Consider the following 28000-nt stretch of genomic DNA (forward strand, 5'->3'; position numbering starts at 1 on the left):
TTTCCTTTTTTAAGTTAAGGAATTCGTGTGGAAATGCTTTTAAAGCATTCTCAACTGTTTTTTATATTTTTTTTAAATTTTTTCCTTTTTTAAGTTAAGGAATTCGTGTGGAAATGCTTTTAAAGCATTCTCAACTGGTTTTATTTAATTCTTCAATGATTCTAGTTTTTTAAAAGTGTTTTTATTATGTAAATTATGTATAATGTTCTTGTATTATATTATATAATATTTATATAAATTAAATATTAAAATAAATTTGTCTAAATTTTAATTATTTTATTATAATTTAACTATGTAGATTTAGTTAATTAGACTACAAACAAAATTTCTAAGCACTAGATTAAAATGTTTTTTTTTAAATAAAATATTTATATACAGTATTATGAATTTACAACTATGTGGCGCTATACAACCTGGATACTATTGTACTTATTATTATTAACTATAAATATATAATTATTGTAGTTTCTAAAAAATAATATTTAAGCTTGATATTATATTGACAAGGGTAATATAATTTTTTACATTAGATTGATTACATTAAATATCACTAATAGCTTTGGTATATAGTATTTTAATTTTATTTTTTTTAATTATATATAATAATATATTCTATATTAAGTTTACAAGTATTGTAATGTATTTGTAAATACAGTACATTCCAGCGTAATGTTTGATTTTTATACTATACATATATATATAACATAATATATAAAAGTATCTAACAAAGATAACTGTATATTCATATATAAAAATTTATAAGACATAAGTGATATCATTGACTAAATGGTTTGTATATATTTATTCACAATATCTATCAATTGATAAGTATTGTATATTCAATAAAGAGTATATACAGTATATATAAATTTATTTTTTTTTGGTGAACTTTGCGATATTACAGTTATTTGCTTTTGCTATCCATGACTACAATCTTATCGAGGGTTTTGATTGTGAGGAGAAAGAGAGAGAGAGAGAGAGAGAGAGAGAGAGAGAGAGAGAGAGAGAGAGAGAGAGAGACAGAGAGAGAGAGAGAGAGAGAGCTTTATATTTGTTAAAACATTATAATTGTGGTATATTTTTCAACTAAATATATCTATATATGAATATATGAAATTAAACATAGATTGTCGACGACACATAGCAACTTATTATAATATAGTGTAATATATTAATAAAAATTTGTGTGTATATTACCAGTGTGTGTGTATGTTATATATACACTGTAATTGATATCTTTCACTATATCTTATAAAACTTATATATCTTATAAACTAATTGCTGACTATATATATATACACACACATAATATATAAATATATATCTATATAACAATGGCGTTATCAGATGAACAGCACCAGCAAACTGGTGCACAAGATATCGCCAAAGATATCAATGAGTCAGCGCAACAACAAAGCACTGGTAGTGTCGGCGCTCATAGCAGGTCATCGCCGGGAACGGCGGTCGGCGAACATATGTCGGAAGCACAGACCGGAGGAACGACAACTACTACGACAACTACGACAACGTCTTTACATATCAACGATAATAATAATAATGAACCTCCGACTAGCCAGGAATCAGAGCTGGCCGGTGGTGGCCATCATCATCAACAACAACAACACCATCACCAGCAGCAACAACAGCAACAGAGTCGACACGTCATAATCGATGGTCACATCAATGTGATTACCGAAGCGCCGCACACCCATATAGTAACGCACGACACAAAACAATCGCCGCACACATATGGCCTCAAACGGGAAATCCATGAGCAACAGCAGCAGCACCGGGAACTCCACAGTCCGTCCAATACTATTATCGAACAGCAGCACCACTCGGTACAGCACGGATCGCCTGTTTTGATACAGTCGGGTGGCCAACATTTTTTGCACAACGACACCAAGCCGTCACTACTCGGTCATCACTCGGCCGATGCCGGTAATGGACTCCATGCCCACCTGTATACCAATGTCGGATCGGCACAGTTTGCCAATCAGGATTCACCGTACATGCAATCATTGTACAGAACGCACGGAACGAATAATGGCCAATACGGTAGTACATCGTCGGCAGCGGTGGCCGGTGTCGATAGCGGTGGCAGCGATCATCAAAATAACGGTTCGGTGCGGTCGTCGCCATCGTGGACAGTGACATCGATGCCGCAAACATCGGGCGGCGATACAATACATTCATTTGGCACCAATCATACAGGATCACCCTTTTCATCCCGATTCCCATTTCAGGTTACTTTTTATTTTATTTTTCTTAATTATTATTATTATTAAACTACCAGTTAATATACAAATACAATATATTTAATTTAATATAAAATACTAAATATTAATTATACTTTATTTGTTAGCAATAATTTATATTTTATAAAATCTTGTTTTATATTATATTATTATTAGTAGTAGTTTTATTGTTTTTATAAACAGTTATTTAATTTATAATATGTTTATTATTGTGGAAATGAATGGCATATCATGAAAAATATAAATATATATAAATATAATTGATATTTGGTATCGCAGTTATCTTTTTTACCACCGATTATATTATATATATCTATACGAAAATTATTTTGATGATAAACTCTAGTATCTTATATAAAATGATTATGAATTTAGAGACCAGGAAACTTTATTTTCGTATAATATTATATATATATATATATATATTTATTATTTAATCTTTAATATTATAGTAGTATTAAATATATATATATATATATAACGGTGCGATACCATATATATATAAACTATGATACGTATAAATTGATTATGAAAAAATAAAATCTAAATCTAAATAACTATATATATATACAGTATATCTAAAAATTATTTGATAATAATATTTAGAAAAAACGCCACGTCCGCCATTTCAATCATATACTATATAAATATTAATATCATATAAATATATATATATATATCTATATAAGCACTGCCATAATCATACATAACTGTGCCATTTTATCATGGTTGTTATTTCATTTATTATTATATTTATATATCGTATTTTATTTGAATTTTTTCTATATTATCTCTCTTTCTTCTCTCTCTCTCTCTCTCTCTCTCTCTCTCTCTCTCTCTCTTACAAACAATGTATAGGGCGTTCATTTGGGCCAAAGTCCGGGTTCAGCCCATCATCACTCCAATCAAACTCCTAGTCCTCAACTTTGGACAACAGATGGCTTGGCTGCTCATACTATGGCATATAATTTATCGGGTTTGCTATCAGTTTATGCAATAATAATAATCATATAATTATATATATATATATATATTATATTTTATATAAATATACTGTAAATATATAGATTATATACAACAATATTTAATTTATCAAAATAATATTTATATCATAAATATAACAAATATTTATAATAATAATTATTATAGTTATTTATATATTGATATTACAATATATAATTACGCTATATATCAATTAACTTAGTTTAAATTAATTATTTTTTTAAATTAAAAGTGTAATTAATTTTACCTATTAATTTAGTCAAAAAAAATTATGATACATTATCTATAAATAGTCATATTTTCTATATACAGTACTTATGATCTATTTAAACAAATATATATCTTGAAATATATCTATTTTATTCAACACTTTAAAAATTTTAGATTTAAAGATTTTAAATTGTTTTATTTAAAAATTTGAAAATATTTATAAATGATAAATAATTGATAATACTTATTCACTATAAAATATTTTATTTTGATATTCTGGCCGATTCTATAGTCAGAATTTTTAAATTAGCAAAAATATTGATTTAACAGAAAAACAGACAGACAGACAGATAGATAGATAGATAGACAGACAGACACACAGTTTTCACATTTCAGATAACAAACTTTTTAAAAAAGTTTATTGAAAATAAATAATAGAAAATTAATATAATAATAATATTTTTTTTGTATTATTTCTAAATAATTAGGTACACTCTCTCCGTCCTCTTTACAACAATTGGCTGCCGTAAGTGACGCCAATACCAGTGCCGGTCACTCAGATCTGGGGACACTTGGCTCGCGCACCGGTGCCGGCGGCGGCGGCGGCGGCGGCTCTAATACAACGACCCCGGGCTCAGTGGTTAATGGATTCAATACCAATCCATTTGGCGGCTCTACTGCTGGCGCACACTATCTGAGAACTGATTGGCCATCGCCTGCCTTATATGACGGTCACAACTCTGCTGGCAATTATGCGGTCACTGTTGCCGATCATCGGCAGCGTCTCAGTCCCGATCGTAATCCCAGTGCAATGCAACTATCGGCTTTGGGTATTAATTTGTTGGTTTTATCTAAAAAAATAGTTTTATTAACAATTATAGATAAAATATACAAATTTAGATATTGTTAATTTGATTAAAAATATTACAATATGTTGTGTTAAGTTGTTGCAGTATTAGATATTAATTAATACTTTAGTTACTTTATTATATACAGTAGTAATCATTATTAATATTAAATTTATTATATATTTTTATTACATTTAACATTTAGTACATTAAACTAACTAATCATATAATTTTTTTAAAAAAAATATTTCCCATTTGAATTATTTATAAATTTTATTTTTGTTATAATCACAATAGACATATATATATATATATATATATATATATATATATATATATACAGTATATATAAATGAACATATTTGAAAATTAAAATATCCAATCAAAATATAAATTAGGTCATTAATAAAATTATATACAGTAAAAATATAATTTTTGTTTGACATTAATCTAATCTTTTATTGTATCAATATATTATAAGATAATAGATTTTGACGTTAAAATTATGTATTCAGTTATAGATAATGATAATAATATTTTATTAACTTATTATTATTGTTGTAATTATTATGCAATCTATATGTATGATATAAAATTACTTAAAAAATACTTATTATACTGTAATGTATTTATAATATTATATACAGAAATATTATTTTACAACATTGATATAGCTTATTATATCATATATACACATATCTAATTTATATCATATATTTATTAATATAAAATATTTTAAATGTATATCAAATATTATTATTAATATAGGTTCAGATTATTTTGCTGGTGAGGCGCGTGAATGTGTCAACTGTGGCGCTATATCGACACCGTTGTGGCGCAGGGATGGCACCGGACACTACCTGTGCAATGCTTGCGGATTGTATTCAAAGATGAATGGTATGCATCGGCCGCCTATCCGTCCACACAAAAAGATGCCAAATAATAGGAGGGCCGGACTTACCTGTTCTAATTGTCACACCAGTACCACTACCCTATGGCGGCGCAACAATCAGGGCGAACCTGTTTGCAATGCGTGCGGACTATACTTCAAATTGCATGGCGTAAGTACACAATAAATAGATATACATGTATATACATAAAGTTTATATATATATATATATATACAGTAAGTGGCAAATCTATTGAGTAATGTTATATTATGCTTTATATTAATTTTCTATAATAACTTATATATATAATGTTTTTCCTCTTTTAGTAACTTAGATATACTACAGACAGTATATACAGTATAATATAAAGTGTATTATGAATATTAAATAGGTTTAATCCAGTCCTATTATATATATATATTTATATATACTGTATATATCTTGATAATAGACATATACATTAATTAATATTTAGTATTAGCACACAAACTATTTTTCTTATAACATACATATATATATATAATGTTATACTGTATTTTAAATTAAGGGTAAAAAATATTTATATATTTTTTCAATAGTTATTCTGATACTAAAACTATTATAGATGTTATCCAAATCTAAATTTTTTGGAAACAAATTTTATCCAATACTATTCAATTTCATTGCATCTCAACTCAATAATACAATATCAAATAGTAGTTGATTTTAACTCAAATTTTAATGCATTTAACAAAAATATAAATATATACCAAAATATAAATTGACTATTAGACTGACTCACCACTATACTGGTTATTTAAAAAAACAATTTTATACATAGAATTTATACATGATATACATTTATAAATTATTATACATAGGATATATTGAAATATTAGGATATTTTATGACATTATAAAATTAATATTATAAATAAAATGTCAAAATTATTATGTATAGAAGTGAAATACAGGAATTAAAAAAATTATTTGGAAACTCTAGGCTCCATATGAGAGAGAGAGAGAGAGAGAGAGAGAGAGAGAGAGAGAGAGAGAGAGAGAGAGAGAGAGAGAGAGAGAGAGAGAGAGAGAGAGAGAGAGAGAGAGAGAGAGAGAGAGAGAGAGAGAGAGAGAGAGAGACTAACCAAATACTGTCATCACATATCACATCATGTATACTATATATATATATATATTTATATACTGTATATTTTGCAAAAAAAACTATATGTCGTGTCTTTTAAAAACTATTTTTTAAAACATTTACTCTATGAGACAAACACGACATATAAATTATATTGAGAATATATATTTATACAGTATATAACTCACTTTTAATATGTATATACTGTATAATATAATACAGTATACAATGTATATATATATATATATATTATAGTGTTTAGTTTGTGACGACAGTGTATTGGCTTTTCAATAATAATATTATAGATACTTATCTTTCATTTATGTGAACTTCACGAGAGATAGATAGATAGATAGATAGATAGATAGAGAGAGAGAGAGAGAGAGAGAGAGAGAGAGAGAGAGAGAGAGAGAGAGAGAGAGASATTTACAATAATTATCAATAAAAACAATCACTATATGTGTGTCTAGTGTTGACTTATATTTAGGTATGACCAACAATAGACACAAATACACACACACACACATATATATATATACATGTATAATAACAATAAATCTAATCATTACATGTAAAATATACAGTAAAATATAAATAAATTATATTATATTCTATTTGTTGTTGTTTTTTAAGATAAATATATCAATAGTACCGTATAAATGTTAGATAGTATCAATTAGAAATATATATATATATATATATATTAGATTAAATTTTTAAGTTATCTATATGTATTGGATTATTATTGATACCGCAATATAAATTATTTATATAAATATATAATTAGGTACTAATTTATCAATTGTTTTTAATAGCGATAACTAATCACTGTTTATAAAATATTTATATAAAATAATAATTTTTGTTTATATATAAAATATATTTATTTATATGAATATAATTTTTGACATTTAAATTAAATTAAAATAAACAAATATTTGTGTGGGACTAACAATTTTGACAATCAATTTATAAATGATAAAATCTTTTACTATATATACCCATAAAATCATTCATTAATATAATTTTAAAATAATTTTAGCATTTTTTCTATCTATATAACAATACTATTAATCATATAAAATTATATAGACAAATATTGAATATTATAATTTTGAAAAATATAATTAATTAATAATATTGACTCTCAATTAATTTTAGTCAAATCAATTAAAATAAATGAGAAACAATTTTTTTTTAATGTTTAACATTAATATAAAAGTACTACAGTGTAGACAGTATATAATATTTTTGTTTATACATTACTTTTATATTCCAGTATTGAATATATGGCTGCGAAAAAAAACAGATTATGAATATTTTTCACATTAAATGCAAATATATATATATATTCATTGGTAGTCATCATTTGTAATGTGATTTTTAAAAAATTTTATTTCCAAAATAAATGGTTGCCTACAAAATTGACATTTATTTTTTTAGAGACAAATATCAATTAAAATTCTGGTTTCTCTCTCTCTCTCTCTCTCTCTCTCTCTCTTTTAGTTAATGTTTGGCAAAAAAAGTTATAATGTATATTCAGTATATATATATATAGTATCTAGTATATAAAACTATGTTATCAAGGTGCTATGATCAACAAATTAATGTATCAACGAATTACTGTGTTCAGCGGTATTTCTTTATATATATAAATATATTACTAACATATGCTGTATATACAGGTATAGGTTCACATCAAAAGTTATTTTAATGTTTTATTTTGCAATCTCTCTCTCTCTCTCCCTCTCTCTCACTATTTATAAATATATAGCTAATAAATCTGTCTCATCATCAATGATCCCAACTAATGATGTCTGATCTATGAAAAGTGCATATTATTATTATTATTATTATTATTACTGCATTTGCATTGCTTTTATATTTTGATTTTTGCAAAAAAATGATTTTATAATTTACTCCTCTCTCTCTCTCTCATATATATATATATACAATATCATTGTATGGCACCGGCAGGTAAACAGACCGTTGGCGATGAAGAAAGAAGGCATTCAAACGCGTAAACGTAAGCCAAAGGCGGCGACACCGCAGGAGTCTCCTTCGTCCGCACTGTCCATACAAAAACCACAACACCAACAACAACAACAGCATCAACACCAACAACAACAACAACAACATAATAGTAATAGTCATTTAATATTATATCATTAATCATTTCATCACAAATCTTGACATTTATTATTCATTATTTTATCACTTGTTTGTCAAAACGTATATAAACTTACATTTATCATAGATATCATATGATATATTCATTATATATGTATATTTATTTTGTTGTTGTTGTTATTATCTGATTTAAAACTACAAATATTCTGATAAATACAATAAAGATACTGTATATATACTATATATAGATATTATAAAGTATTACATATTATTATTATTATTGTTGTTGTTTTTATTTTTTCATAATTAAAAAACAACATTATATTATCATATCAATGCAAGTTTTTATCATTAACACACACACACATACAAAAATATAAGCATATCTTATATATATATATATATACATATATTATAAGCCCAGTTATCTTTATTGACATCACTATATATATATATAGTATGATATATATATTATCTAATAGATACCGGTGTTTAACAGTTATTTATCGATACTATTATCACTATGTGTTGTGTATCTGATACATGTGGTGTGTATGTATGTCTATGTGTATGTATGTATGTATGTTTATGTGTGCTGTATATATACTTTATATGTGTGTATGTTTGTATTTATCATAACTAATAATAAAGAATTTGTAATTATGTTTTTTTCTGGCACTTTAATCACTGATATAAACAGTGGTATATTATAATACTATATTATCATCACAATTATCTTACGATAGTTTGCCTGATTGTGATAATATAATAAATATATAAATATAATGATATAATATTGAAAAAAATGAAATCTTTAATTATCTATATCTATATACACGTATACAGTATATAAAGATTAGGTCAGTCAGTCCATAATTATCTAAAATAGTAATGTTTGTAAAATTAATATAAATTTATATATATATACTGTATATATATAGTATACTATATTACATGTATGATTAGGTTTACAATCATTTCTAGTTACATATGTCAATCAATGATAATAGAAATAACAAATATTTAATAGTAAAACTTTATTATTATTTACGTATTTTTGATTGCAGTATTATAAATTTAATAACAATTATTATTATTATTTTTTTTTATTTTTATTACAGTATTAGTGTAAAAATGTTAAGTAAAATGAATTGTTAGACAAAAAAAACTAAAAATATATTGAAATACAAAATCATATTAATATATAACCAAAATATTGTTAATAATAATAATTTTTATTCTTATTTACGATTTTCACTAATCAATTACAAACAACAACTACAACAATCATAGAGAAGGCTCAGCTGACAGGATCTACCGGAGCCATGTTATACTCGGGCCAGTCATCATCATCGGCAACGGTGTCAACACTGCAGCGCAGCGATAGCGACCTGAGCGGCACCACCGCTGCACACGACTCGTCGCCGTCGTCGAGGCCGATATCGTCGCCAATTACTCCGTCCAGTGCCGCACTGACCAGACATCTACACGGATTTGTCCCGTTAGACGGCTTCCAGTACAGTACTAACAGTCCGTTTATCAATAGTAGTACCGGTGCCAATACTATCAACTTGAGCCACGCAACTGCTACTCTGGCCGGACATCATGGCAACAACAATAACAGTACTATTGCACAGGTATTGCACGGCGGACTAACTCATACCAGTGTTATACATGAGCCCAATGTTAGCAAACTGTTGGTACATACGTCCGCTATTGCCAACAATGGACACCACCACCATATGACAGCAAATGATAGCCAAAATAACGATCACCACAACCACCTCCAACACCAACAACAACAACACCATAACAGTGCCGCAAATAATGCCAATTAATTGCCATAAAAAATAAATACCAGTGATATACCAACAATATATATATACATATATAAATGATAATAAGTTAAATATATACATATAAAAAATAATTATGAATTTAATTTTTTCCAGAAATTTTATAATACACTAATATTGCCATCAATATAATTAATTTTTGCCATATTTTTTTGGTGGTTAATTATTGATTATTTTTATTAGTTTTTTAAAACTACTATTATTACTAATTTGGTTTCTTTAAAACTATTTTTTTATATAAATAGGAAAAATATGTTTGATTCAAATATTTAATGCATGCTATTGCCATAAGTAATATATATTTTTTTAAAATATCAATTACAATTGAAATCAATTATGATATAAATTGAAATATAATCGATTGATTAAAAAAACAATTATGATATATCAATTATAATATTTTTTTTTAGATATGTTTATTACATACAGTATATCATAATTGAAAAACAATTTTATATAAATAATGTTTTTTTATTATATAAATTTATTTTAAAGACTATTTTTAAATCAAAAAATATTGTATATATTTTAAGTTACCAAAAAAATTAAGATTTTGTATTACATTTTTATCAAATGTTTGATAATTAAGCCAAAGTATAAATTTATATTATATTATTAATAATATGTGTTATGATATATATATACAGAATATACATGACACTAATATAAAAAACAATTTAAATACAAATATCATATATATATAATATGTGTTATTAAATTTAGTTAAATCTATTATAGACAATGGGTCTTTTTTATTTTAAATATATTGAAAATTTTATTAATTTACTAAATGATTTTATGATTAACTCATTATTAAACAATAAATAAATAAACAAGCTTATATTTTAAAAATTGATGTTATATTTTGTATAATATTTGTTTTATTTTTTAAAAAAACATGATATATATATGTAATATACGGTACATATCTATCATTGTTTCAAAATATAATAATATGATATAATATATTTTTATATAAATAATTGTATAGTTGATTATCTAATATATAAATTTTCAACTATATATTATATATCAATGTTATGTATAGAGTATTTTAAATATAATATCTAATATTTAGAAAAATTATAATTTTTATTGACGTAAAACCCCATTATATGTATAGAGCTCCTCCCTTTCCCATTCACAGTATATGTGTTTCAACCGACAATATTATGTGTTTGAACGCCAGGTATGGTTGAATGCATTATAACGATATACCTGTAATAACGACAGTCAGTCAGTCAGTACCTTAAAAACTTCAATACACATACACACAAAAGTCAGGCCTTTTTTTTATATATATACATATATTTGTAAATGAAAAGTGAGACCAAAAAGGCACTGACAGTCAGTCATATAGAGATATACAGTATATGAGAAGCGTGTTTTGCAATTCACTACTAATATTACTACTACTGTACTCTTGTTGTATGCAATATAATAACCTATAGTAATAATAGGTGTGTGTGACTAGTATTATATACCTATGATATTATATATACAGCCTATGGATTAAAATAGTGTGTGTGTGTCTGTGCTGTGCAGTGTGTGTTCAATGGGTATTATCTTTTAACTGGATATCTAATATAAAATTATATTTTTTTCAAAATAAAAACATTTTGATTTCAGTGAAAAGTTTTAACATTCACATGGTATGTAAACAAATGATTTTATATTAATTTTTCAAAATAAATTATTGATAATATTTTTCAAAAAAAACAACAATTTTATCGCATATACAGCTCTCTAAACTCATTTGTAAAAATTACATAATTATTTCATATTTATCATAATGTTATGGAATAATTATTTTTTTAAATATATAATTTAATGATAACTCTCTGATACCTTATAGTTATTAATAAAATACTTACACACAATCAATTTGATTGCATTTAAACTTTTAATGTATTAAAATTAACAAATTAGATTATTTAATAATTTAACATTGCATTACAAACATTTAAAGTTTATTTGATTAATGACTATTATATAATAGAAACAAATTAATGTTTTCAAATAAATAATTAGATAACATATAATAATTCTAATTTAAATTTAAATTGTTCATTCAAATATATATATATCAAAAATTATAACAATTACTTTATTAATCTTTATTCATATTAAATAAATAAAAACAAATATTCAAATTATTATTTTTACTTAAATTACAATTAATAAATTAATTGTATTTGCACACACACAAACTATAAAAATAAAGATAATAAATCTATAAAAACTTGAACAACTAGAATAAATATATTAAATATGAAACTGTATATATATATATATATATACTATTTAGATATAGGTACAAGTATTTGAAAACTATAGTTTTTTTTAAAAAATGTTAGTGTTTATAAAAATTTTATTTATCAATAAATATTCTGATTTATTAATGGTTTGTCTGTTTAGACATAATTTTTATTTCTCTCTCTTAACGATTAGGGTCTGACCTCTTGAAACACAATATGTTTATCTTAGAGGAAGAAATTTTTGGGTTTAGGTTTTTTTAGAGGAGGGGAGGGGAGAGAGAAATGTTGTCCTCAATTTTAATTAAATTATATTAATATATGATATAATTGTAGACAAAAAAATAAGATTTAATAAATAATTTATTCAACAAACAATATCTAGCAAATTATGTATATGAAAAACAAACATTTTTTTAGTTATTTAATCATTTATGTGTCAATACAATTATTGATAAAAATGATTTGACATTTTTTAAACATATAATAAAGATTTATTGATATATTCTTAACAAATTGACATAGGTTAGTTAATATGATATTATAGTATTAGCATCATATAATGTATTAGTCTAGTATTTAAACTATACTATACAACTAATATTTAAATGTTATTATAATAATTAATCTCAATTGAAAAACTTTTGTTAAATTTATAATAAAAACTAACAAATAACTTAATTATAACATATAAACAAATGTAATGTTTAATTAAAAACTAGTATTACAGTTGTTTTAAACTATACTAACTAATGTTTAATTTACAGTATTTTGTTTATTCAATTTTATTATTATTTTGTTTTAATGCTATTTAAATTAAACTCAAATTATAATATTACAGAATTACTAAACATATAATTACTAAATATATTAAATTACAAGATTATTATTATATATAACCACAACATGTTTTACATAATTATAGAAATATAAGTTATAATACAATAAACTATTTTGTTACCCAAATATTAAATAAATTCAATAATTCAATTTTTATTCAGATTTTTTTAAATTTTAGTTATTATAAATCATATTTATATACATTTTAACACTTTATTAATAATTAAGTTTGATATTATTAAATAAAATTATAAACTTAATTATTAATAAAATGTTAAACTGTATATGAATATGATTTATAATAACTAAAACATAAAAATGTGAATAAAAAATTGAATTATTGAATTAATTTAATATTTGGGTAACAAAATTATTGATATTATTAAATTATTAAATAAAATTATATTTATTTTTTAATTCAATATTAATGCAAATTATTAAATAATATAAATTTATATATTAATATATCTAAATATATGCTTTTAATAACTTAAATAATTATTTTATAATTACACTTTTATTATCAATATTTATGATTAAATACTATAGAAAATAAAGAAAATTATTATTCATATCTCTCTATATATACTGTAGTAGTAATGTTACAAAATCTGATGTCCGGGCAGTACTGTATGGCAAACCAGGACACGCCGTATATGCAGTCTATCTATAGAGGACAGGGAGGGGCAGTAATGCATGGCCAGTATGGCGGCGGCGGTGGTGCCTCGTCGCTAATTGATGGCTCATGTAGTGATCACCAGAACGGCTCGGTTCGGTCATCGCCTTCATGGACAGTGGCACCGATAGGCCAGACAGCTAACGATACCAGTCATACATTAGCATCAAATCAAACTCCATCTCCATTTTCATCACGTTTTCCATTTCAGGTAATTATCTCTCTCACCGCCTCTCTCTCTCTCTCTCTCTCTCTCTCTCTCTCTCTCTCTCTAAATGCAACTTTTTATGTCATTTAATGTGTTTTGTCTCAAATCTATATCTTTATCACTCAAACAATTAGACTCAGAGACTCATTACAGTTGCCTCTCATGCCTGTCATAACTCTCGTGTGACTCGACTTAAAAGCTATTTACTAAAACCTCTCTCTCTCTCTCTCTCTCTCTCTCTCACTCTATATATATATATATACCTGTCTGTATATATATACCTGTTTAATATATATATACACCCTATATATATATTAAAATACACTGTCAATTGAAAATCTATGGTATGAGAAAAGCTTTTTATTTTTTGTTGTTGCAATTTTGCAATACATACGATCTGTATATTGTAATGTATAAGCATTCAAAAAAAAAGTCCTATAATCTCAAATAATTTCAAAAAAAAATAAATAATAATATGAATCTATTAGGTGTTAAATAAATGGCATATTTTTTCTAATAACAAATTTACTGGAAAATTTTATTAGGTAATATTGGCTAGAGATAATAATAATAAATAAATAAAGTTAAAAAATAATTTTTTTTAAACTAAAATGTAGAATTGAAATATTTTATATACAATACATATTGTTAATATGCTATTTAATTGGTATATATAAAATTTATATTTATTACCGTATACAATAAATAACAAGTAAACATTTTTATAGTTAACATATAATAATAATAATAAATTTTTACTGTAATTTTAACAAATATGAGTTACATTTTCCTATAATTTTAATGTTTGTTTTAAATACATTATTATAATTTAAATTTGATTTATTTAGTATATCTATTATTGTTAACAATATTATTTGATAGTCTACTAACACTGACACTGTATTAGGTGTTATTATTATGTGATATATTTTTATATAAATTTTATATAAGATAAACCTGGGTACTAAAATTCATTATATTATATCATATTATATTATTATTATATAATATTTGATAATTTTACTGATATATAATATCGAAAATAATTATTATATAAACAAGATTATTGATATAGATTTGATCATTAATTATCATTAATTAGACAAATATTTATTATTATTTTTATTATAAACACATATTACTGATATTATGATATTAACGAGTGATGGTATGCTTTTACTATCAGTACTACTACTGTACTACTAATAATAATACCTGAACTGAGACTATATACTGTATGACTGACTGTATATATCAATAAAACTTTCCAAATGCTTAGTTATCTTATATTACAATCTTTACTACATTACTAATACACACACATATCTATCTATACAACCGATGCAGTCGCCAGTAACAGGTGTCGGTGCCGTTGTGTCAGTCAATGCCGGCTCGTCGGCGTCGTCCCCATTATGTGGCGGCGGTTCAACTGGCGGTGGCGGAGGGATCGTCACCACAAGTATGGCACCGACCTGTGGCGGTCGCAACAGCAGCGGATCTGATACTACTGCCTACTTCAGGAATGCGGCCATCAATGGTCTTCATCCCTACTCGTATGAAGCTGTCTGTGCCTGGGCTGGCAGTGCTGCCGCTGTTGCCGCAGCCGGACTGCAACGCCTGGACGCGGCCACTGCCGGCTTTCAGGCCGGACTTACTGCCAGTCAATCAGCTTTCCGTAGATCAGGTTTGTTGTGTAAACTTCTATCACTACTTAATACTAAATAAAAACTAATTTTTTATTATTATTCATTTGACGTTTAATTACTATATATATATATATAGTTTGTGTGTATGTCTGTCTGTTTTTTTTATTTTGCTAATAACTGAGCTGACAGTGTCAGTGTTGGAGTGTCTCTATGGAAATACTGTCAAATTGTATAAATGTATAGCAATTTAATAATTTATATATATATATATATATAAATTTTTTTTTGGTTGAGTCAAATGAAAAAATTATTTTTTAGTTCAAATGCATTTGCAATTAATGCGATTAAGTCACGCAATGCAATGACACACACACTATATAATAATACAGTCAATGTATTGATGGACAGTCATACCCAGAACCCAACAACAACAAAAATATGACATTTATTTGCTGTTAAAACCAATATAGACTCGACTCCATCATCGATGGTTGTCACCGGTGGTGGTGGTGTTGTTGGTGTTGGCAGTCACGGCCTGTCGCCGCATCCGCCATCGTCAATGGCTCCGCCCTCATATGCCGCTCACTTTAGCGAAGGCCGCGAGTGTGTCAACTGTGGCGCTATATCGACACCGTTGTGGCGCAGGGATGGCACCGGACACTACCTGTGCAATGCTTGCGGATTGTATCATAAGATGAACGGCGCGCGTAGGCCTCTCATCAAACCTCAGAGAAGACTAGTCAGTAGCCAATCGTTTATATATATATATCAATCAATTTTGATAATAATAATAATTATTATTATTTTAATATTTCTATTATTGACAATAATTTTTGAAATATCTAATATTTCAATATAAATTTTAAAATAATAATCTCTTAGAAGTAATACAGATACAATTATAGATAAATAAAAAATAGATAAATAAAAATATTGAAAAATTTTCAATTATATTGTAAAAAATAGTGAATATGAATGTTTGATATAAATATTTGAAATATTTTTTCATTTATATATCAGTATATCAAACATTACTCAACTATGTAGTTATATAGTATATTATATATATAATTGAAGATTCATATCAAATATATAAATATATATATAGTCATGTATAATGAGAAATTAATGTATACTTTCATATATAAATATTGAAATACAAAATAACATATATATAAAACATATATATAATATATATATATTTAAAAAACTATATACTGAAATAAACAGAATAAATTTTATAGCATAGTTTTTATTATAAAATTCAATTAACACTTTATACTGTATATGCAATATAACAAAAATATCTATCGATACTGATTATAAAATCTAATATAATTATTATTACTATTACTTAAAATTTATTAATTGCTAATACAATTTGTCTTTTCAATTGAATAAAAATAAATAATAGGCAGCCAGTCGTCGATTAGGTCTGTGCTGTTCAAACTGTGGCACAACAACGACAACACTGTGGCGCAGGAATAATGAGGGCGAACCTGTCTGTAACGCCTGTGGCCTATACTATAAGCTCCATAACGTAAACAACATATACACACCATTCCCTTACTAGACTATACCTATACCTATACCTTATCTATCATTACATCACTATTTTCTTTTAGCTTTTAAAATAAATACACAAAAAAGATATTTATTACTTCGTTTACGTTTTTGTCATTGATATTACTACTATTATTATTATTATTATTATTACTATTACTACTATATTATAATATAACTAAAGTTTACTGTACTATACCTACATTGTGTCGACACATTGTCTTTGCTTTTCATTAGTATAGCTAAACACATATATAGACTATTTGTGTTTATATATATATATATAATAAAAAATTGCTGAAACAATTTACTGACTTTTTTTTGGTTGAATTTTATATTTTTTGACATTCAGGTGAACCGTCCGCTTGCTATGCGTAAGGAAGGCATACAAACACGCAAACGAAAGCCTAAACAAAATAATAGCTCACAAATCAGTTCACATAATCATAATAATCTAAATAATAATAATAATAATACTAATAATAAACATTTAAACAACGATTCAATACCTCAATCATCATCGAAATTAAGTGAGAAATACTATTTTTATTACTATAATAATAAAAATTATTATTATTATTATTATAAGAATATAACTTTTTAAATAATTATATAGTTTTTTAATAAATGACATAATAAATAATGTTTCACAGAAAAACATATATATTATTTATTAGTTTATATATATATCATATATATAAGATTATATACAGGTATATATTTGTTTACTAATTTAATTGGAAACAAAATATTGCTAATTGCCATTAGAAAAAATAGTTTTAAAATTTAATATTATTTATTTTATTTATTAATTTAAATAGTTTTACAATTTTAGATTTATCGGTAAGATAGATAGATAGATAGATAGATAGATAGATAGATAGATAGATAGATAGATAGATAGATAGATAGATAGATAGATAGATAGATAGATAGATAGATAGATAGATAGATAGATAGATAGATAGATAGAGAGAGAGAGAGAGAGAGAGAGAGATAGAGAGATAGATAGATAGATAGATAGATAGATAGATAGAGAGAGAGAGAGAGAGAGAGAGAGAGAGAGAGAGCACATAGAAAAAAATTAATGACAAATCACACATTTTAATCACACAAATTGCAACTTATTTTTAAAAAACAAAAACCAAAAAATTGAATTAAAAGCAGTTATATAATTAATTATATAAATATTTATATTTATTTTGATGGTTATTATCTAAAATAATATACAGATGCTGGCAATCATCATCATCAGCATCATAATCATTGTAAAAGTGAGACAACAAAACACAACAACAACAACAACGATATCAATGACAGAGATATGTCATCAACGGATGATGAGATGACTACCAGATCACACCTAATGTTAAGACACGGTTTAGCCGGCGGTGATCATCCGATTGTCGATCCTATATCAGCTGCCAATCATTTTGTTAACCACAATGTTGTTGGTGTCAATCATAATAATAATAATAATCATAATCACAATCATAGTCAATGGTCAGCGGTGGTGGTACCATCAAATCGGGACAGTATTTCATCGCCAAAATAATTGACAAACAAACAAATAAAATCAATATTTTATGGTTTCATTTTCATCATAATATTTCATCAAAAAAAAAATTAATAATTAATTAGTAAATTTGGGTAATTTTTATTTTAATAATTATTTAATTTTGTAGTTGTATTATCTCAAATGAAAAAAACTTGTTGTTATAATTACATAGCAAATTGTAATTATTTAATTTAAGGTTTTTATTATTAGTATTATTATTTAAGATCAGTTATCATTACTTATGATAATAATAATAATAATAATACTTTATATTACAATACTCATTATTTATTGATACAACATTTTTATTATTATTAGGCAACTATTATAAATTATTTAGCAAAACATTTTGCAAATTGAAATTTTTGACATTTTTTTAAAAATATACTATATAAACAAGGTTATATATTAAATATAAATATTCACACAAAAAATATAAAATACAATATTAGGGTATATATACAGCAATAGCTTAAATTAAAAACACTACAGTACAATATAATAATTTCAAAACTACTACGGTTTTATTATTATTATAAATTAGAATATAAATTATCTAGCTTAATTAATTAATATACAATTATAATAACAATAGTATACAATGATCAGCGATCAAATATAATAAATTTTCTATTTTGTTATTTAAATTTCATTAATGATATATTTGACGGGTAATAGTTATAATAATAATAATAATATAACAATAATTATACCATGGTAATATTATAATATATTAATTATTACAATAGTACAGTATGTATAGCAATTACCTCTTTTTAAAAAATATAATTAAAATAATAACAATATTGTACAATTATTGTACATTTGTTATGTTAGTTATTAAAAAAATAATAAATAAATAAACAATAGTTTTTATTATATTAATTAATTTTTAAATAAACTGCAAATATTTAAGCAATAACTTTAGTATACGAAATAACTGTGATTAGTTTACATATAAATTATAGATTTTTTTTAAAAAAAACTTTAATCTAACAAAAGCTTAATTAATAGAAATACTTGACTCAATATACAAATAATAAATATTTTTTTGTTGTTGTAAATTCATGTGTTTACTGTATTTGTATTATTATTTGATTAATAATTTTTTATTTAATATAATAATTTTTTTAAAAAAAATAATATAAAAGTTATAAATTTTAAGTAACTTAATTAATAATAATAGACAACAAAAAGTTTTTAAAAAATTTCAATAAGTTAATAATAATACAATACATACTTGTTTGTATAGTAAAATGATTATTAAATAAAATACAGGTAATTTAAATCAATTATTTATTATATTATATACTGTACATCATATTACTGCCAAAAATAATTGATTTAAATGTTGAACAAAGTTTTTATTTATAAAAATTAAATCATTATATAAATTATTATTTTTAAAAAATTACATTTCTATGTGTAAAACAAACACAACAAAATGCAATATTAAATAATATTATACAATAAGTTAATGTTAATTTATATTTAATACTATTGTAACAAACAAACAAAAAACAATGTATGTATACGATGAAAATCTATTGTCATTTTGATATTATTAAATTAATGTTTATATTTAGTTGTTTTTTTATATTTAATTATTTGATAACATCTTATTAAACTAATAAACACAATGTATTAGACAAAACAAACAAAACAAAAATGAAATATTATTATATTTATTTTTACTATTATTATTATTTTTTATTATTATCTCAATTGTATAGTCAAAAAAAATAATTGTAATAACAAACTGAAACGAGCTTAATATGAAATATAATATACAGTATATACCTATATATAAGATATATAAATAGTATTATATATATACAGTATATATATATAAAATTAAATATAAATTTTATATATATATAATATAATATATATACAAATATTTATTTATATTTTTATATATACAGTATCTTATAGAAACATATCTATTGTTTTGTTAAAACATATTTATTATATACAGTAATTTATTTTTTTAAAAGTTAATAATATTATACTTATTTTATCAAGTAATTGAATTATAACTTTAATTTTTTTTCTCAATGTAAACATAAGTTAAAACACAAACGTAATTATGTTAATTATATACAGTATAGTTAGGAAAACAATGTTTTTTATTATTAAACAAATTATAAATATTTGTTTGTTTTTTTTTTGTTTTATTAAATGAAAATTATATTCAATTTGCAATTTAATTACATTGCTGTACATACAAGTATATATATAATAAATATTAATATTAAATTATAGATAATCATTTACATTGAAACAACAAATTGTTTTTATCTAATAATTATAATTAAAATCATTGTGGTTATAAAATAAATTTTTTATTAATAAAAAAATAATAAAATTTCATTCATTTATTAAAAAATAAGTTAGTTTATAAATAATATTTTTATTTATAATTTTAGTATATATACAAAACACATATATTGATACAAACTTATAAAAAAAATGTTATTTTAAAAAAAATATTTTGAAAAAATCAATATTAAAAAATATTTATAAAATCTAAATAATTGGATTTAAAATTAGCAAATTTGAGCTTGTTAAATATTAATATTTTATAAGTAAAAGTTTAGAAAAATTGTACCAGTTCAAATTATTTAAAAAAAATATTTTATCATTTACAAACAAGTCGCCATCTATTAATTGTATATTTAAATAATATAACTTTTAAATAATTACAAATTAAATCTTAATCTTGTCTAACATTATTAAAATGTAATTTTAGTTTTAAAAATAAATTATATATAATTTACAACTATATTAACTAAATAGATGTTAAATTAAATAATTATTTTTTTAAAAAAAATAATATGTAAAATACTGTATAAACATTTAACAGTGATTAAGAAAATATTCGTTTGTATTATTTATATACAGATATATTAATAAATAATATAAAACTTTTAAAAAAATTAAAGAATTATTATAACAAATTAAAACAAACAGTAAAAAATAAATATCTTAAAATTTATTGACATTTACCAAAAAATATATATAAATAAATAAATTTACAAAAATACTAAAAAAATAAATAAGTAAATCATAATTTACAAAATTTTTTTTTATATATTTAATATTATAAATTAATTTTTATATAAACAAAATGGCAATTAATATGATTGATAGTTGTGTTGGCAAATGATATGCTAATCCAGTGGTCGATTGATTGCATAGATCTCCTCTACAGAAGCACATGAAGAATGACTTTCTAGTGTGACCATAGATGGTGTCTCCGCACCGCTCCTTATGATCACTGGGTGGCCGTTGAAGACACATACGTTCAGTGGCCAACACGTGCTGGCCATCCGATTGACCCTCGACTGACTTTCCGCACCAACCTTTTTATTTTAATTAATTGATTAATAAAAAAACAAAACAATAATTATATAGTTAACTATTATAAACATTATAATATTGATATTATTTGTGTAAAACTAAATGATAAAGTATTATAATTTCTAAATTACTAATTTATAATATAAAATAATAAATAAATAATAATGAATTTTTTAACAATTAAATTTTATCCAAATAAATTATATATATAATCATAACAATAACTAACTTCAATTCAATGGCAATGGTATAATATATCAATAAAAGAGGTTATGAAATTTATATTTATAAATATTATCATAATTAACAATACAAATACAACTATTATATATCTTACAATCCCTTATAAATTATTTATATATTCATTATTATTATTAATTGTATAATTAATTAATTTATTAATTTTCTGAACAATTAAATACAGTATTCACTGTATATACAGTATATATGTCTATACAGAGCTCACATACCACTAGCACAGGGTTGTGTCTCGACAGCCATTCGGTCTACAGTTGGTGTTGTCGTGTTGTACTCAAACGGGTCTTTACCTAAAAAAATAAAAATAAAAATCAGATCACAAATAAAAAAACAAACAATAAATATATTGTTTATTATAAATATTTTAATTATAATAATAATAATAATATTTAAAAAACACAATTTTTGTTACATACAATCACCCAACGGTCCACGGGATCGGCAAACATAACAGCGCTTGACTCGGGCCCGGACTACACGCTTAATACATATCAACCATACAATTAATATGGCAAACAACAGCCTATTGATATGCATTTATATAAATATATATACAAATACAGTAATAGCTTTACAAAAAAAAATTAATATATCTATATATATATACACCAACTTATATTTTTTTCCCCAATAAAAATCACACTTAAAAAACTAATTAATTTATTTTATATGGATTTCAAAATTTTTATCAAGGATCATTGAAATTGCATACACACTCACACACACCAAATATATAATCAATGTTAAAAATACAGGTATATATATATATAAATTATTTTAGCAAAAATGTTGGATATTTTGGCAGAAAAATCTATGTTGAGTTAGTTAGTTGTTGTTATATATATTTTTACAGGTATTGTATATGTAATGTAATGTTGTTGTTGGCGTGTAATAGTAATTATGCAAAAAAATGAGGACAAAAAACCGGTTCCTCTCTCTCTCTCTCTCTCTCTCTCTCTCTCTCTCTCTCTCTCTCTCTCTCTCTCTCTCTCTCTCTCTCTCTCTCTCTCTCTCTCTCTCTCTTGTCATTCATTCATTCATTCAATCAGACAAACAGCATAGTGAGATACCTGTGCAACCAAACAATCATTGATTTACAATGTCTTATATATACTGTATATATATGATACTATACATGTCGACCTCAATAATGGTATATACAAAAAATAAAGTAAAGTAAAAAATAAATAATAAAAAACTACTAACGAAAGTTTACAGCTTACACCTGTTGTGTGTCCATACCATACCCTACAATACCAAACCACCTACCTAAACAATACCTACATAAGCTATATAACAACAACACAAACACTTGACTTAAACATATAGCTGAACCCATACCATATACGTCATGTTTAAGGACATAATACAGTATTATTATTATTACAGACAACTATCCCCTAAATGAGAGTTGTTTTATACACTAATTTGCAAACAGGAGAGACTCTCACTCTTTATATTATTAATAATAATTATTATTATTTATATTATAATAAATTTTTATATTGTTTCAAAAAAAACTTTCTCAGATATATGTGTGTCACACTTATATATTAATATTATTATATATATATATACAGTGTGTACTTATATATATATAAATTTATATATACACTCATATATAATATAATAAATTAATTTTATTTTCATCATATTTAGCTATTTGTGTCGTCTCTATCTATATATGTGTGTCCAAAATAAACCTCAATTTTCATAATAGTAATTATAATAATAATAATAATAATAATAATAATAATAATAATATAATCTTCATTTCTATATTTATTTATTTTTTTATTAATTATTTTTTAAATTTGGAAATTTTCAGTTTTAAAAAAATATTTTTATTTCATTTAATGATTGCTAATAAACAACAACTAATAAACAGTTATAAGTTTTTAAACTCATAATAATAATAATCAACACAATTGAAAAAAATATATTACTTTAAAAATTTGATATTTAAAAATTTGATATTATTAGTAAAATGTTTAGTTTTAGTTAGTAAAATTATTATTTTTTTAATAATAATAATAAATTAAAAATAAATATTTATTTAGTCGACTTTGCTTTAGTCACATAAAATGATTAAATAATAATAATTATTAATAAAAGTTTAAAATATTTAAAAAATAATAATAATATTAATATAATATATATTGAAAAAATATATAAAAAATATTTCACTATTATATTTATGATTAATTAATTAATATAAGAAAATATTAATCTATATATGATTTAAATATAAATATAGACACAATGTATGGAAATATTGTGATATTGACGACACTTTTGTTATTAACACAATTATTAACATCAATACAAGTAGTGTTGAGTCAAAGTGCTGGGAATGTTAGCCCTGAGCTAACTGAGGAACAGTTAGCCGAAGAACTTGAACGTCGGATTACTCAGAATGTGGTCAAACTTGCGGCCACTGATCAATTGAATTCGGAAATTGTGACCAACCGTAGTCGGGCCTATCTATCGTGCGAATCGGGCGAAATGATTGTCAAAATTAATTTTTCCGAACCATTTCGCGGTATCGGTTATTCGGATTACGACCGGACCAGTCCGTGCAAGTTCTACGGTGACGGTAACCGTTACTATGAGATGCGGTTGCCGTTGAAAGGGTGCGGTACGAAACAGGAGGCCCCGCGACTGTTCATCAATAATATAATATTGCGATTTCATCGGACACTGGAGCTCGAAGAGGACGAAATTAAGACAATTGTTTGCCGCTATCCGCCACCGTTGGCACCGCCGCCGCCCAGTATATCGGCACCGATACTTGAAATACCGCCGCCACCGCCGGTACCCATAGCGGCCAAACTATCCGAAGTTGAACTGTTGTTGATTATCAGTGCACTGCTGTTTCTGACTCTACTGTTGCTGGGTATAGGTATGGCCTACTATTGCCTGAAACGGCGTAACATCAAAGTTGTCCGGAAACGTAAATTCATTAGCAGTCCGCCTACTGAGCTGACCATCGAACCGGTTCACATACCCCGGGTAGCTGTCAGCACAAGTAGTTCAGAGTATCCCTCGTCAGAGGAAATCAGTGTTATCAGTGATACGTCGAGTATCCGACGGGATCACTATAGCTACGAGAATCAGGCATTTATTCCCGAACCCTATCCGATGGATGTGGACAGGGATGAGTCGATTGCATCGTTGCCGGTACCGATGATGGCCAAACCAAATATTACGAAACTGGATTTGTTGTCGACTTTTTACGATACCGAACATCTGACCGATACGGATGTCTACAATACCAGACATCTGAGAACTACGACACAGTTGTTTGAAAAGCCGCCGACACCGATGGCTTCGTCCATTTACGGCAGTATTCCCGACAACGATATGTGGTCGCACAGTGAACTGGAAGATCTGCCCGTACAGCGGCCATACGTTCGGCCGCCAAAACTTAGCGTCAAAAATATTGACGACTATTATCTGACCACTCAATATATTACCGACGTAGACGAAAATGTTGTTCGAAACGATAGACTGGCCGCCAGACCACCGATGATTACGACAAAAAATACTGATGATCTGTATTTGACTGAAGGAGACGAAACCGATATCAACGAAGACATTACTAGATATACCTCAATAACGCCGACTAAACCGAAGATTACATCGAAAACAACTGACGACTTGTTTATCAATCCCGAAGACGTAACCGATATTACCGAAGATGTGACAACTCATCGGCGATTAACTTATCCGAAACCAGTAGTTACCGCACAGACAACAGACGACTATTATAGGACTACTGATCGACAGACAACTGAACTGATTGACGACACAACTACCCGACAACGTATTGTTATGCCGGAGCCGACTAGTCGGGGGCCAACATATACTCAACAGGACATCGATGACCGATATGTTGATGTTAGCGAAACAACTGAAGTAACGGATGACACATCTACCAGAAAACTTGTCAAATATCCGATACCTAAATACCTGATCCACACTACAGATGATACGTTCATAACGAACATCTCGGAAACCGAAACCATTGAACACATTACTGCCAACGATCGTCAGGAGCCACCACTGCCGCCACCGTTACCATCGCTGTTACCGCCGAAACAACAGCAACGGCCGGACATACCTCAGATCGAGTCGACATCGACCAGACATCACAAGCAAACATCGAAACAATCGGTAGAAGATTGGGAACTGGAAATAACCAAATCATTGAGGGAATTGACTGGACCTCAACCAACACAACCGCCGTCGTCGCCACCGTCACAACCACAACAGCCACAGCCAACGACTACTACCACCACAACGACAACAATGACAACTCGCGATGATTATACCAGTTATGAGGAAACCAAGATTACAGCCATATATGAAGCGCTGGACAATCCACCGCCCAGTCTATCGCCACAAACTGATAGACAGAGACTAACACCGGATGTTAGGCAACGGTTCCGTACACTCGTGGAAACAGATGACGAGTTCCGGACATTGATAGTCGAAAGCAATACCGTTGAGGAATATACATCCATAAGTCGTATGACACAATACGAGTCGATATTTGAATCGGAGACTTGGATTACCATTATTGAGGTGTTGTCGACAGTAACTGTTGTTGAATATGTGCCAAAACTGCCGACATCGAGGCCAAGGCCATCTATCATATCGGATGATATACCATTTGACTTTATTAGGTATGAGCTACTAATTGACATACATTTACAAATCATTCAAACAATGAATGACTAATATCTAACTATTTATAGTTATCATTATTATTACTCAATAATCTCTCTCTCTATCTCTCTTTCTCTCTCTCTCTCTCTCTCTCTCTCTCTTTCTCTTTCTATGTCAAAGGTCACGGCGAACATCCCACACGGGATCGATAGTCGAAGTCCGGTCACTTACCGAAGAGGACGTTACGTTTGCCCGAACCGATTCGTTTCGTTACCGATCATCGGGCATACATATGCCGACACGTATACCCCGTATTTCGCACCCATATCTGACCAGAACACTATTGTCACCGGTATCGTCGTCCGTAGCATCGCCGCCGCCGCCGCTGGTCGACTATTGGTCACCAGATAGTAGTAGTCGGCCCTATTCGCCAGATATCGATGCTCTAAGTCTGGCATTGCCTACTATACCTACCACTGGCGGCTTAAGTACCACATCGTATACATCGTACGGTAGAAGCCAGGCCTACAATAGGTTAGCCCGTGTTAGGCAAACACTGGACCGTACGTCTACCGATATGGAGACAGTCAAATCGGTAACCGAAAAACAGGTGCGCGATTGGAAACGGTAGATGATATTTGTTGAG

General features: G+C 26.1%; 4 protein-coding genes across 4 annotated transcripts; 3 read left to right on the plus strand and 1 right to left on the minus strand.

The window, feature by feature from the left end:
• The first annotated feature begins 1232 nt into the window (after positions 1 to 1232).
• On the plus strand, positions 1233 to 10329 carry LOC128957223 (box A-binding factor-like). Its single transcript, XM_054302955.1, has 6 exons — positions 1233 to 2246; positions 3117 to 3234; positions 3959 to 4300; positions 5087 to 5379; positions 8308 to 8473; positions 9754 to 10329. The coding sequence occupies exons 1-6, from the start codon at positions 1335 to 1337 to the stop codon at positions 10296 to 10298; spliced, it is 2376 nt and encodes a 791-aa protein (XP_054158930.1). The 5' UTR covers positions 1233 to 1334; the 3' UTR covers positions 10299 to 10329.
• Positions 10330 to 16448: 6119 nt separating this feature from the next.
• Positions 16449 to 19059, plus strand: LOC128957166 (transcription factor GATA-4-like). Its single transcript, XM_054302889.1, has 4 exons — positions 16449 to 16680; positions 17356 to 17481; positions 17857 to 17938; positions 18737 to 19059. Exons 1-4 carry the CDS (start codon positions 16501 to 16503, stop codon positions 19057 to 19059), a joined length of 711 nt encoding a protein of 236 aa, XP_054158864.1. The 5' UTR covers positions 16449 to 16500.
• A 3120-nt stretch (positions 19060 to 22179) lies between these two features.
• Positions 22180 to 23220, minus strand: LOC128957167 (uncharacterized). The gene is made up of 3 exons (XM_054302890.1): positions 23100 to 23220; positions 22896 to 22973; positions 22180 to 22427 (listed from the first exon to the last, which is right to left on the minus strand). Exons 1-3 carry the CDS (start codon positions 23218 to 23220, stop codon positions 22180 to 22182), a joined length of 447 nt encoding a protein of 148 aa, XP_054158865.1.
• A 1725-nt stretch (positions 23221 to 24945) lies between these two features.
• On the plus strand, positions 24946 to 27997 carry LOC128957163 (mucin-2-like). Its single transcript, XM_054302885.1, has 2 exons — positions 24946 to 27371; positions 27535 to 27997. The coding sequence occupies exons 1-2, from the start codon at positions 24946 to 24948 to the stop codon at positions 27983 to 27985; spliced, it is 2877 nt and encodes a 958-aa protein (XP_054158860.1). The 3' UTR covers positions 27986 to 27997.
• The last annotated feature ends 3 nt before the right edge of the window (positions 27998 to 28000 follow it).

Source organism: Oppia nitens, unplaced genomic scaffold (assembly GCF_028296485.1).
Source record: "Oppia nitens isolate AA-2021 unplaced genomic scaffold, nextdenovo-longstitch-racon4-pilon3 scaffold38_pilon_pilon_pilon, whole genome shotgun sequence".
NCBI lineage: Eukaryota > Metazoa > Arthropoda > Arachnida > Sarcoptiformes > Oppiidae > Oppia > Oppia nitens.

Bases quoted from the DNA above. Each gene is read 5' to 3' on its own strand.
- LOC128957223 (XM_054302955.1), top strand. From the start codon at position 1,335: ATGGCGTTATCAGATGAACAGCACCAGCAAACTGGTGCACAAGATATC. The intron at 4,301-5,086 runs GTATTAATTTGT...TTATTAATATAG, and splicing joins AATGCAACTATCGGCTTTGG to GTTCAGATTATTTTGCTGGT. The intron at 8,474-9,753 runs GTAATAGTCATT...CAACAATCATAG, and splicing joins ACAACAACAACAACATAATA to AGAAGGCTCAGCTGACAGGA.
- LOC128957166 (XM_054302889.1), top strand. From the start codon at position 16,501: ATGGCTCCGCCCTCATATGCCGCTCACTTTAGCGAAGGCCGCGAGTGT. The intron at 16,681-17,355 runs GTCAGTAGCCAA...AATAAATAATAG, and splicing joins TCAAACCTCAGAGAAGACTA to GCAGCCAGTCGTCGATTAGG. The intron at 17,939-18,736 runs GTTCACATAATC...AATAATATACAG, and splicing joins AAATAATAGCTCACAAATCA to ATGCTGGCAATCATCATCAT.
- LOC128957167 (XM_054302890.1), bottom strand. From the start codon at position 23,220: ATGCATATCAATAGGCTGTTGTTTGCCATATTAATTGTATGGTTGATA. The intron at 22,974-23,099 runs GTATGTAACAAA...TTATTTTTTTAG, and splicing joins CCGTGGACCGTTGGGTGATT to GTAAAGACCCGTTTGAGTAC. The intron at 22,428-22,895 runs GTATGTGAGCTC...TAAAATAAAAAG, and splicing joins GACACAACCCTGTGCTAGTG to GTTGGTGCGGAAAGTCAGTC.
- LOC128957163 (XM_054302885.1), top strand. From the start codon at position 24,946: ATGTATGGAAATATTGTGATATTGACGACACTTTTGTTATTAACACAA. The intron at 27,372-27,534 runs GTATGAGCTACT...TCTATGTCAAAG, and splicing joins ATACCATTTGACTTTATTAG to GTCACGGCGAACATCCCACA.